Source organism: Ptiloglossa arizonensis, chromosome 2 (genome assembly GCF_051014685.1).
Source record: "Ptiloglossa arizonensis isolate GNS036 chromosome 2, iyPtiAriz1_principal, whole genome shotgun sequence".
NCBI lineage: Eukaryota > Metazoa > Arthropoda > Insecta > Hymenoptera > Colletidae > Ptiloglossa > Ptiloglossa arizonensis.
In genome coordinates this window covers 18474840-18489121 of record NC_135049.1, presented here as the reverse complement: position 1 = coordinate 18489121, position 14282 = coordinate 18474840, and the positions used below count along the sequence as shown (strand labels likewise).

At 36.1% G+C, this 14282-nt stretch overlaps 1 protein-coding gene across 4 annotated transcripts in view; it reads left to right on the top strand.

Annotated features, from left to right (window-relative positions):
- The window catches only part of LOC143143632 (neuronal calcium sensor 2), a 123041-nt gene that overhangs the window by 31370 nt on the left and 77389 nt on the right, over window positions 1-14282 (top strand). For all 4 annotated transcript variants that reach the window (XM_076305102.1, XM_076305100.1, XM_076305099.1 and 1 more), the window contains one exon: window positions 6594-6639. Coding sequence is in view for 2 of the 4 variants with exons in the window: in XM_076305100.1 (XP_076161215.1) it covers window positions 6594-6639 (46 nt within the window). In the remaining 2 variants the exon portion in view is untranslated. The remainder of the gene's footprint in view (window positions 1-6593; window positions 6640-14282) is intronic.

Sequence of the window (14282 nt, the reverse complement as noted above, 5' to 3'; positions counted from 1 at the left end):
ACCGTGCCTTCTGTCATTCTTGGCGCGCACAATACGCCCTCTCGCAGTTGTCGTTTCCTATTAGGCAGTTCTTCCACCCAAATGACGCGATTTGAAAAAATGTTCACTCGGTACTCGCTCGTGCGTTAAATCTCCTCGTTTCGTGTTTACTTCATCCACCGACGCGACTACGTGCGATTGCATTGACCTAGAACTGCTAGATGTCCTATTTCTAGCGCGCTAAGTGCACGCGTGTCATCTTCCTGAACAATTTTGCCAATTCTTTTTGGTCAGTGGAATGCATTCTGGAGTAGCTAATTGGGACGAAATTTGTCAGATACGGACAGTGTATTGGGGTAATTCTTTGTTTCGAGCTGTGCAGTTGCATTTTGCTAGGAAGTGTGCTACCCCCGAAAGTTAACCAAATTGTTTCGTTGGAAATTCAACTAATTTACTGGTAACTTTGTCAGTCTTTTTTTCGTGCTTTGAGAATAAGTCTTGATAAATTTTTCGGCATAACCCTACATGCCACTGTTAATCGAGCGTCACCTGTTGGTGATCAGACACTAGGTTGGGTAACTATTCTAACGAATGCAGCCAGATGGCGCGACGTACTGTCAAAGTTTTATCGTTACTCTTTTCAATAAGCATAGTTCTGGATTATAGAGAGGTAGACTCATATCAATGGATATTTATTAAATGACAAGTGTTTCTCTATTTTCTATAAACTGTTGTCTTTCGTCGTTCGCGAGTACAAAAAAGGGGTTAGTTTTTTCGCTTGGCGGAAGCGTCAGGTACTATATCCCAAGCTCTCCGCTCGGTAAGGTAGAGTGGCGGTATCACAAGATGTAGTACACGAATGGTAGCGTTATACAATATCTTTGAACGAATATAGAAAATATAATATGTAAATTATTACTCGAACAAATTTTCAAAAAGTAAACTATCATCGAGAAAATTAAATCACCGTCTAAACCGACTTGGAACGAACCTATTAGACTAATGATTTTACCGACTGAAAAGACAATGTACTCAACTGTTCGAATACCATCGATTTATTAGTTAAATATTTTAGTTGCTACTTTAGGATAGCTATCTAACTCACTAACTCACTATCTTCCAACATATTGATTACTTAAAGTTCTCACTGCAAAATTGATGGTAAATTTCTCAAAAAGATTATTACCAATACATATACTTACGTACACTTATGTACATCCACACAAAGTGCATAGGTACATAGAATACTGTGTTACAGGTAATAGAAACAAAATAATTTTTACGTTAATTCAAATATCGTTTAATTTAAACGATATATCGCAATATAATCTTTCAATGATCCTAATTTTCAGTACGCAGTGACAGTTTAGCAAGACACATTACACGGTCTTATTTCATTTACACGAGTGTGCCCCAATTGATATATGGCATCGAAACGAACAATTTGGGATATCGGCAGGTAACTTGTTTCGCAAACTCCGATGATACACTGCTGCATATATCCGGGGTAGCCGGTGCATCGTGGTAATTCGTACCTTTTAACGATCCCCGCAGGAAAAAGTTTGGAAAATGTATCTTCGATGATCGAGGTAGCTGAATAATGGGATTTGGAAATGCCTGATCGAGAACTGGCTTCGAATTTAACTCAAATTTGACAAAATTGCCATCGCGTTGATAAATAACTTCGGTAATTGAGGTAGCTGAATAATGGAAACGTTTGATCGGGAACTTTGTTCGAATTTAACTCAAATTTCACCGAGTTGCCATCGTGTTAATAAATTATTTTTAACACGTCCTGTCCAACGTTGAATGCCATCGAGTTGCAAGGCAGGTCCTTTAGATCAAGACTTTAAGATTCATCATCGATCCATGGGTATTGGGATTGGGGTATATTTTAATCAGTGAATTTATACGTGTAGTATAAGCTTCTGGTGCAATTTTGACTTCGAAGTGATCGAGTTGTAAGACAGGTCCTCTAGAACAAGACTTTAAGATTCATCATCGATCCATGGGTATTGAGATTGGGGTATATTTAATCAGTAAATCCATACGTGTAGTATGAGTTTCTGGTGCAATTTTGACTTCGAAGTGATCAAGTTGTATAACAGGTTCTCTAGATCAACACATTAGCATTCATCGTCGATCCATGGGTTTTGGGATTGGGGTACATTTAATCAGTGAATCTATACGTGTAGTATGAGCTTCTGATGCAATTTTGACTTCAAAGCGATCAATTTGTAAGACAGATCGCCAGATCGAATTGTAAGACAGGTCCTTTAGATCGAGACGTTAGCATTCATCATCGATCCATGGGTATTGGGATTGGGGTACATTCAATAAGTGAATCCATACGTGTAGTATGACTTTCCAGTACAATTTTGACTTGGAAGCTCTATGGTTCCACATTCCATATTGGTCGTTGAAAAGCCTTTCTAATGCTTCTATTATCTCAGCAGGGCAGTGCGCAAGTTGACATATTCAAATCGTAACTCGCACGGTAAACCTTAGCCCTACTCTGCCATATGGAGCTACCTCTACTACCAGGATGATCCAAGCTCATCGGTCGACTCGGAGGACTAGGGACTAAGCACCCTGTCATCGTGGGGGTTTGAAAGGGACTGGAGAATACCCACTCTGCTCCCCTCTTTCACCAACCCCCCTGGTGTCATTTAAACCATTGCAAAGTCTTCCTAGCATCTTCAGTACCACTTCCAGTCGAGTTATCTTGCGATTCTTACGGGGTACATCCGTGAAGTGCCCTTCTCTGATTGCGTTGGTATTTCGCAGGTTTCTAAAACCACAAGAAATACGTTTTCTTTTTTTCTTTTTTTTCTTTTTACCAGTCGTGGTAACAAAAAGGGATGAAGCTACCCTCCGAAGTGTCACTCCCCTAACGTTATCTCGAGATCCAACGGAGATACGAGGAAATTTCATGAACAAACTCTTCCTGGTTTTGGACGAAGAATAACATCGGTGAGGAAACATTTATAAAATGTGAAAGGAACACTTTTATTATCTTCGTTCTCGATATATTTTCGCCAGTATGCTTAGTTTCATTCTGAGTTTACAATTAATCGTGTATTTATGTAAATTGAATTAATATTCGTGTAAAATGTAATTATCTTATATCGGTGTTGGGTACTTGTCGGGCAAAGGAAAATATAAATAAACGTAATTGAAAATCGTAGAAGGATGGAAAATAGTCGATCTTATTCGATTGATTGACTTTTCTATAGTTCTTCTTCGTCGATGTACACACTGTGTTGTTTTCAACTTGGAAAAATAACAGACGGGGAATTTTTAAATCGTATTGAAACTGTCGATGAATCGTTGGCACATTGCTATAATCCAGAAACAAAGCAGTTCGACACGGAGTGGCATTTAATAAGTGAGAGAGCTTCGGTGAAAGCAAAACTCGACAAAGTTCCGAACACGGGTTCTTCTTTTCTTTTTTTTTTTTGAAACCAAAAGTATTGTTTGATTTTCTTCGCGAACGACGCGCAGTCAATATTGTTTACTGTTGCGAACTTTTGAAAGAGTCAAGTTCAAAACAACGCAACGTTTCAATCCGCAGTGTGCTGCTGCATTGGAAAAAACTATACTGGAAAAATTGTTTCGCTCCAGACCTCGGCGCCAAACGATTATTGTTTATTCGAACCACTCGAAGAATCATTAAGGGGAGAGAATAGTTTGAGACCGTTATACGGGTGGAACAATTCGTGCGCAATTGGCTCAATACTTGTTCCATCGACTTTTATGATAGTTAATAAACTTTCAATTTACTCGCTACAAGATGTACATAATTGATCTAAAAATAAATATCGAAACGAGCATAGTTAATTTTTCGATTAATTAAACGGCCATTTGACGTTTCCTTCGGTACGTAATGTACATTGTTTAAATAAAAGTATACGAGCGGAGAGATGCTAATGCGATGGAGTTTTATTCGTAACGATTGAAAAGGGAAAAGTAAAATTAAATGTAAATAAGTTCAGTCGATTAAATTTTCGTTAATCGTAAGAGGAAGGTTGAGTTAACGGATCCGAGGTAAAAAAAAAAAAATTCATAATTAATTTGCTCAAATATTCGTTCGAGAAATTTCGGTGCAAGAATCTCGTTACGTTTGATCCACACTCGTGTAGATTTCGTTTCAGATTCTTTCTTCGTTTAATTGTTGAAAATTACATTATTCGTTACCATATTTTCGTAGAGAATCTTCGTAACAGTGGAAACGGAGATTGGAAACTTAACTGATTAATTCTTGCGTTATGCTAACTAAAATGCAAGGTAGGAAATGAGCAGTCGTCATAGTATAGTTATCCATTGCACGTTCGGAACTTTTATGAAGGACGGTTGGATCGCACCAGAAGACTTTATTGAATTTAGATGAGATTCATTTATATGTTAATTGACGGGGGGATTCTCTGCGCCAAAAGTGAACTCGTTCGAATTTTTAGTGCTCGGGAAACCTTTTACGTGATTATTGAACCGGATAAAAGATTCAGATGTTCGAAAACCAAGTCTCTGTGTGCTTAGTTATCGTACAATGTAGATACTTTATCTTTGTAGAGTTGCATGGACAATTTGTTCAATTTGTTCGGTAGACTGATCCCAAGATTATCATCGAAGAAGTTTCGACGAAAATAAATTTTACCTCGACCAATATTTCGTTCAATGTACAAGTAGAGATAGGATCGATCACCTTAAGGTTCAACGTGCTTAAATTTTCACACAGAAATATTACAAATTTAACATTTCCATTTCAAATTATTCAATATTATAAATTTTCGTTATATACTACATATTGAAAATTTTCATTACATACTACGTAATATAATAAATCTTCGTTACATATTATCCTTGTTTACGCCTAACAGCAATAAAGGTGTGCCTTCGTGATTTTCAATTTTTGAAATATTACGTATTTAAAATTTTCATTATGTACTATGTAATATTATCAATTTTCGTTACATATTATCCTTGTTTACGCCTAACAGCAATAAAGGAGTGCCTTCGTGATTTTCAATTTTTGAAATATTACGTATTTGAAATTTTCATTATGTACTATATAATATTTGAAATTTTCATTATATACTATATAATATTTGAAATTTTCATTATATACTATATAATATTTGAAATTTTCATTATGTACTATATAATATTTGAAATTTTCATTATATACTATATAATATTTGAAATTTTCATTATATACTATATAATATTTGAAATTTTCATTATACACTATATAATATTTGAAATTTTCATTATATACTATATAATATTTGAAATTTTCATTACATATTATCCTTGTTTACGCCTAACAGTAATAAACGTGTGTTTTCGTGATTTTCAATTTTCCCAAAATGGACGCGCTTTATTTATTCGTCGATTCCTTTGGCGCGTTAAATGAATCGATAACGAATTAACGCTCTTTCCAGAAATTGCTAATATGCATTTATATTGTGGGTCGAGCTAATGGGAAACGCATATAGAATTCGTCCGCTTTATCAAGTACTTTTTTACTCGAAGTTCATGTGCTTGGAACTTTATCCAATTGCATTCGCGTTTAACGGAACATTGCTCGTGAACGACACAAGAAGATTAAGTCGCGTTTGAGCACCAACATTTGAAAATTACATACTCGGAGATCTTTTATTTCGAATGCCGTTGCATACTTTGTACGATTGAAATCTCTCAAGTAACGCACGAAGGATTTTGGTAAATGAAAAAGGTTTTGGTCCGGTTTCCGGTAGCGATGGGATGGAACACCATTCAAGTAGGTTCAAACACTGTGTAAATTGTAAAATCACATTTTACAATGCGAAAATAAATAATACTCGAACGCATTCTTCGTATCTTTGTAACTTCTTGCATTCTTTGTAACTTCTTGCAATAGACACATCCAATATCGTCTAATATTTCAGAGTCTGTAATTGTCGTATAAATACAGATCGGTTATTTTAAATAAAATTTGGATTGAGTGCTATCGAGCCCGGCTAACCTATAAATAAAATTAACAGCAATTGTCGTATAAATACAGATCGGTTATTTGAAATAAAATTTGGATTGAATGCTATCGAGTCCAGCCAACCTATAAATAAAATTACGTTACCGTTAAACTTTTTTCTAATTAATTCTCCACGGCCCGTTTGCCTCGTGCGATGAACTGCCAGTAGGTCGAACTTTTGCGGAGTAACGATCGTGTAAAACACGAAGTATTTTAGGATGTAAAATAATTTGCAAATACGAGTAGAAAATATATTCCGAAACTATTCGCGCACTGTATGGACTGTAGATTTTAAATTCTTGCAATCATAATTCAGAAAAAAATATTTTTTATGCGTTACTGAGTAAAAAAAATTCTATTACGTTGTTCGGGAAGTCATTTCGTTTTTCAAAATGGGGAATATATGATTTAATAAAATGTTCATACACTCTACAAAAAATCGTGTTTCATTTTCATTCAAAAAAAAAAACGACATGATTTTCCGAACAACCTGATATATTATTTTCAATCGTAAGTTTTTCTTTCGAGTAATTTTTTGTAAATCTTTATAATCTAGAGTATCGTTCTTTGCGTTATATTATATTTGAAATTTGATTTGTTGCAGGTATGTGGCTCGGTGCTCGCAGCATGCATTCAAGAAATCGAGCAAGGTAAGCATTTAATTTCATACCTATTACGAACTTAAAAAGTAGATAAAGTATCTCTATCAAGTCGTATAATACATTATCGCAATTTATTTAATGTGTATGTAATAAATTGATAAAATTGAACCCAGTGTAGACTCAACAACTCACAAACATTACAAACGATAATGCGAATAGAAATTTCTCTTCAACCAAAGTTTGACATTTTGAACGATTGAATAATTCAGCAACACTCGATTCTTACTAAAAACTAATTTAAATCGATTATAACGAAAATTATAACTCAATTCTTGCTAAAAATTAATTATAACGAAAATTGTAACTCAATTCTTACTAAAAACTAATTATAACGAAAATTATAACCCAATTCTTACTAAAATCTAATTTAAACTAATTATAACGAAAATAGCTCGATATCCAGGCTAATACAAACCGGCCAGAAATTAATTTATCAATCGTGTATAGCCACGAGAAGCGTGAATATTTCAAAGAGGATGTACGACATATCTAGTAGGATTATATAATCCCAGGATTACGATGGATTACGATGATGAAATGTGTTTCCTTATGTCCACTGATTGCCGAGATTTAGTTTAGAGTAGAAATCAGAAACGTACGTCTTGATCATTAGAAACTCCTAAATCAACGACGTAATACTATTTAGCCGAAACACGAAGGATTTCGATAAACGAAAGTATTCGGTGAATGCAAACATTCGAAACAATAATCGATAAATCGTCAACGTGGTGTCCAACCGAATACTAACGAGCGAAAGATACATCGAAACGCGTTATTGCCGAAAATATTGGATCCACGTTAACGTTGCTGCAACCTCTCGAAAAAAAGGCACGATCCATCACCGTTCGATCCTTTGTGCCGCCGGAAGTTAAAATTGAAGATCGTAGGCTGCGTTTTAGGGCTGCCGAGATCGTTCAAAAAGCACTGATCGACGTTACAAAGAGCCTTTAAGAAGTTGACTTACGATCCTGCCTACGATGGATGGAAAACTTGCTCTCTCACAAGTGCACGGTATCAATCGGGAGACGTTGCCTCGAAGAGGACTGTTGTTGATTAATCGAATACACAACTTTCAAAGAAATTCACTCTCGTTACTTACCCGACACACCTCGACTATACATATACATTACACATCTGGTATGTATTTTCCATCGATTTCCAAAGGTATTGTAAAAGATACACCGATTCATCCGCACAAAGGGAAGTCTCGACTGTGAATCGATCGGACGCTTCGAGTACGATTTCATGAATAAAATCAAATCACAGACATCCCACCGAGCATGAAATACAAGCGATTGAAACGAATTTATGAAACAATTATTATTTCTATCCCTGGGCTCTGCGCCCCCGCGATTTATTCCGTGTAACAATGTCCTTTGATGGTTCAATTCTACTCGAGAATATTATACTGTACGCGCCTCTTAGCAGTCGTATTTGGTATAAAACATTCTTCTTCTTCCTCCTCTTCCACTATTTATGCGCATAAAAGCTGAAATCAATATTTTCTTGCTAGATCCGTGCGCGACTTTTTAATCTTGATGTTCCAATTCGGTTTACGGAAACTCGTTTTCTTTCGCGCGTTTTCCCCCCTGTGCGAGAACATTTCGTATATTTTGCAACCTGGTGAACGTTGAGTACTTGGTGGGAGGAAATTTGAAGAAAATGTGCGACGTCTTCGAGAAACGACGCGTTCGGAAACGTTTGTTTTTTAAGAAACGCACGGTGCAACTGAAATCGAGGTATTAACGATACGTGTCTGTTTGTTATTGGGTGGTAAGTCGGCGAGAGGTCAAGCGGTGCAATTTTTCGATTAATCGCTCTCAACGATCTAATTTGTAGGTCCTTAGTTACCTTGGTAGCAAGTACGTCATAACTTCGCTACGTGCAGACACATCGTAGAGACGTAGAAGGATATTGATTTCTTAGTTCCCTTAACCGAAGCGTGCCCCAAGTCCAAATGTTATACTAAATTAATACCTGTCGTTATTCATCAGAATTGTTTCTTACGTACGGCGTGGTTCGTTTTCAACCGTGGAGCGTTATTACCAAAACAACTTCACCCCTTCGGGAATGAATTATTTTGGCTCGAAATATTCGAAAACTAAAACTCATATTGGTCCACGACGTCTATCGATCTTGTGCCAATTTTGCCCCGTTATACCCGTGGGAAATTTATTCCCGAATATTTATTTACAATTTTAACGGTTATTCCGGCGTTATAATACACGAAATAGTTGAAAAAACTAAACACGCGTGTGGTTGGGTCCTTGGGGAGGTTTCATTTCAACGAACAAGAAGCTGAGGGAATCGCAATTTTCTGATAATGATTATAAATTTTTGCTACAGGGTATGTTATTGTTATTTACTGATGTACTTATTACCAATAATCGTGCTTAAGTGCAAAATAATTTTACAAACATCGAACAACATTACGATAATGAATATTATCGATTAATATTGTCCGATTGTATTAATGACTCGTCTGATGGATTTTCTTTTTCGGTAGTTGGTTTAAAAATAGTAACTTTTTTCAACATTGCAAGGAAACGGTAGAAAATGTATTAAAAAGTTTCTACTGTAAGTTGTTTATATTCCTTCTTTCGTTTTACTTTTTATTATTTTCGTCACTGCGAACGCGTTTACTTGTTTATTCGACAATTATGCTGCTCGAGCTTACTCTGACCCGACACTTGAACGGTTAACATAATCGGTTTAGCTTTGTAGCGTGTAATTTTCATATTTTATAAACGCAGATTTTCAACGTTTGGAAATAAGCCCTTCAATTAAGAACTTACTAAAGACAATATTAGCTTAGAATTAATTTTAAGAAGATTTTCAAAACTTATCTCTTAATGCTACTTAAGTGGCCTGTCATTGTGACAAGATAATTTATAAAATTATACGTACATAATCTCGATTGAGAACTCGATCACGATTAACGAAATTAAAATTAAAATACAAAATTTACAAAATTATAGGGAGAATTCACCGAGCTATCAAATTACAAAACTGTCAATTAACAGCAAGTTTATTTTGCAATGGGTTCGACTAATTAAAAAAGACATAATGTATCGGTATATTACATCATAAACTTACGTGTTAGTAATTCGTAAGAGCGGGTCGACTGCAAAATAAAAGTAAATTTCCATTTTTAACGTCAATTATTCTCGTCAAGAATAATTTCTTCTTCGCGAAGAGAACGAAACGTGATTAACATTTTTAAGCTTTGGAACGTTTATATTGGTTTACGTTGCAATTTGCTTATTAAAACGTTTCATATTTTTTAAAATATGTTTCATTGAAATAAATTCGAACGAAAAGCTGAAAAATAAATACACGATCTTGCTCGTACATTAAAAATTCCCCGAGTGTCATGGAATATGGGACATATATAAAGACATAAATGGCAAATACGTGCCAGCAAATATACATCGACAACACGAGCTCAATATTGAATAACAATACAAATGTAACTTGACAGTTTTGTTTGCAGAATGTGCACAAGTTTATCTCGTAGGTGAATTTTCTGTAATTCTTTTGTACACTTGTCCTCTTCCTCCGTAGCTAACATTTCTTTTAGTCGGTGTTTTCGTAACTTTTGTTCAATTGACTTTTCACAAAATGTTCACATCCATTTAATCCGCAAAATTGTGATCGTAAACGCGCACACGCATAAACATACGTATGTCTGTAACGCAAAGAAATTTAAACGCAAAAACAATTCCGCTTTTAACATAAAATTTGTTTCCGGTGTTATAATATTACGAGCGTTACGTTTCGTTAGGTGTGATTATTAAATAGATAACATATTTAATAATAATAACACACCTCGTACTAAAATCGAGTAAATTTAATACATTCGAATAATTCCCAACTATTGCCAACTCTGTAACAGTTTGCATCGAGCTGATTCATTAAGCAGTATTTTCAAGAACAATTTTGTAACAATTGGTCAACAGAAGTGTCAATTTACGCTGATGTAATTTCGTGATAACTAGCCTCGTGCAGCGCAAAGTATACACACTTGTTTCATTAGTTGGTTAGTTTACGTGGAACTATGAACGTGTAAGGATAAGGTAAATAAAATTGTGTATTTTTTTCTGTAAAAATACGTTTACTGTTTCGTATGAATAGATAGAATGCAGATTTAGATGTAAGATAATATTCCGTGATATAATAATACCATATTTTATAATATTTCAACATTCTTGGGTTACCATTTCAGCGCTCCTCTGTTAAAATATTTAACGGATTTTGCGCAGTAGCCTTTGAAATTTCTTTACACGATAAAATTATATGTTTCTCGGAGCGTTGAATTTACACGCGTGTTGTGTGCGTTACTTACTTTTTGATTTAAATTAATACGTCGTACATTACAATTTCTTTCTATTATAATTCGCGTATTTTTTTTTCTCCGTTAACTTTGTTTACAACTCTGGACATTTTCCGGTATAATATTTCTATAGAAACCGAACGATGTATCAAATTATTTCGTCGAGTTCTGTTTATTCGATATTCCTGTTATCCAATTACAAAAAAAAAAAAAAAAATCACATTTTTAAATTATTAAACAATCTACAAAAAGAATGTGTATTCGAGTACGCGCGACAATGAAATATACAGTTACAATTTAAACGATAGGTAAGTAGCTGAACCTTGTGTTAGTCACGTGTAATGATTCGTTACTAATGAAGCTCTCCATACTTCGTTTAATTTTTCTCGAAAATAAGCAAAAAAAAAAATTCTAAATTCCGTGAAATTATCCGTGTTTCCTCTACACGTTTTAAATCAATTTAATCGTGATTTTCTCAACGTTGTATTCGTTGGTTCGAAGACGTTTAGGAAATAAAGTCGAACCAACGAAGAACTCTCGTGCACACCAAGGCCACAATGGTTATACTTACTCGTGCATACGTAGTAGATTTGCACACATAGCTGGCGAGTAATCGAATCGAGTAGAATATCCTCCCAATTACCTCGAATCTACTCGTTCGCATCTGCTAAAGAAGGATATACCTACGCTCCTTTTCGTCAGCCATTTTTCGAGTATATTATTTTCACAATTTATCTTCCATCGTAATAACACTTTTTCGTCCAGAGACTGTCACGATTGTCTCAACCTTCAGAGGATCCTTCCTGTTGGAAAATTCGTGCATCGAGTCGTGTCAGGTGGTGTCGTTGTCAAGTTGGTTCTTTGAAAAGAGATGACAATCATAATGGTTTAATAACAGATGCTCGAATGGACATTATTTAACGATTGCTCCACGATCGTTTCTTTCTTCCATAATTATCTATCCACTGTCACGATTGTCGGAATTTTCAGAGGACTCTTTCTATCAGAAAATTCGGGTATCAGGTCGTGTCAGGTTGCGTCAGGTTGTGTCAGGTCGCGTTAGGTTGTGTCTCTGTCAAGTAGGTTCTGTTTCTTGATAGAATGGGTGTACAAATAAAAGCAGTTAGCAGCAGCTGCTTCGAAGTCCATTATTTAATTACTCGATCGTTCTTTTTTCCCCGTAATCGTCCATCCCGTGGTGTCTCATCGTGTACAGTCTCTTCTCTTCCGTTCTTCTATCCATCCAGGGTACATCGTGGCTGAAGTAGTAATAGAAAATTCGATCCCTATAAAACATTGTCGTAAATGTTAGGGAAGAAAGGTCTCACGGGCATCCCTCCCTGAGATACGATGCTCGGCTTGAAGTTTGCCATCTCGTTTCGCCTCGTTTTTTGCTATTGTGTACGCGTCACTTTCCTCGACTTTCCAGGGGAATGCTCATTGTTACCAGGTCTTTTCCTCGTAACCTTTGTGGAGCACGCTCGATGACAAACATGTAGCGCTACGGGTATAATACGCGCAATCTTTTTGCCACGTCTCTCTCTCTCTCTTTCTCTCTTTCTCTCTCTTTCTCTTTCTTTTCTATCTCTCTTTATATCCTGCCACCTCTACCTACCCCCTCTATCCTTCTTCTAGGCTCAACGTTCATCCTGCAAACCAATCGAGTACGATCAGGGGTAGAGAGAGGTCTCCAGGTGGGCGAAGATCGATAGTACCGCGACCCAGCTTTACCTAACCGAGCCGGGGAACCCGGTGTTGCTAGTTTCAGTGAACTGTATGTACGCGCGAACACCCAGCTACACGGCTGTAAGGACTCAGCGTTGCCGAAAGTAATTAGCGCTCCTTACGCGGTGTACGTGCCACCGTCGTTCAATTATGCCCGGAATTAGGATTCTTTGTTCGATGACCATTCAACGACGATGCCAGCTTTTGTCACCCGTTTCTTCTTCGTCGTTCGATTCTCCCCTGCTTTTCCACGATTCAGTTTCGTTCCATCCTCTCACCTTAGAAAAGTGAGTACGAGAGAGAGGATGTTTCAAGGGGGTTCCAAAGAACATTGTTTAGTATGGAAAATTAAGTAACGGAGGGACTATGTCTATGACAGTTTTGTTCCATCGTTACCTTTAGAAAAGTTAGTATTAGGGAGGATGTTTTAAGGGAGTTTCAAAGAACATTGTTTAGTATGGAAAATTAAGTAACGGAGGAACTATGTCTATGACAGTTTTGTTCCATCGTTACCTTTAGAAAAGTTAGTATTAGGGAGGATGTTTTAAGGGGGTTCGAAAGAACATTGTTTAGTATGGAAAATTAAATAACGGAGGGACTATGTCTATGATAGTTTTGTTCCATCGTTACCTTTAGAAAAATTAGTATTAGGGAGGATGTTTTAAGGGGGTTCGAAAGAACATTGTTTAGTATGGAAAATTAAGTAACGAAGGAACTATGTCTATGACAGTTTTGTTCCAGTATTACCTTTAGAAAAATGAGTACGAGAGAGGATTTAACATGGAAAATGTTAAGTAACGGAGGAACTATATTTATGAAATTTGGGATCATTGAAGTGTGTAACGCTATTTTCAAATATTGGGCTGTTCGGAAAGTCATTTAGTTTTCCAAAATGGAGAATAAAAACTCTAAAAAAATCGTGTTTCATTTTCACCAAAAAAAAAAGACGAAATGACTTTCCAAACAACCCGATACATACGAAAAATGTAAAAACACGAATAAAGAAAGACAGAAAGAATGACACGGTACCTAGGAGGAATATTGTCATTATTTATCGGTGATGTTCCGTCTAGACACCGTGTCACCCTTGGTGTCTTCTTTTTTCAATTTTCGATAAGAACTGTCGTTACGAGCAACACGAATCAGTTGTTTCTTTTTTACATCGTACTCTACTTATCCTTTATCGACTACTATCTTGACGATACAACGATAATTCGTAACGTTAATAATCTATACGGTAAAAAAAAAGTACATTCGTTTTTCCAAATTTTCCATTTCCACTTGTAAATTATCATTTCACAGCGAAGAGGGTCTGAACCCGAGATCGAAATATTTGTGCCAAGTATTAACTGTACTTGTGCTCTACGTTTCGTTTAAAGCAGGAAATCCCACCGTACGGTGCTGGAAGTAGTAACAATATTTTTTTCCCTCTGATAATATCTTCTCATTGTATTCCGTATTCATTTCCTTAAAAATCCCTGGCTTGATCTCTTTTGTGTTACGCATTTTCCACGGGACGGGCCACCTTAAACCGTCTTTATTTAGTTTTCTCCGTGTGTACAGAGCCGTTTAC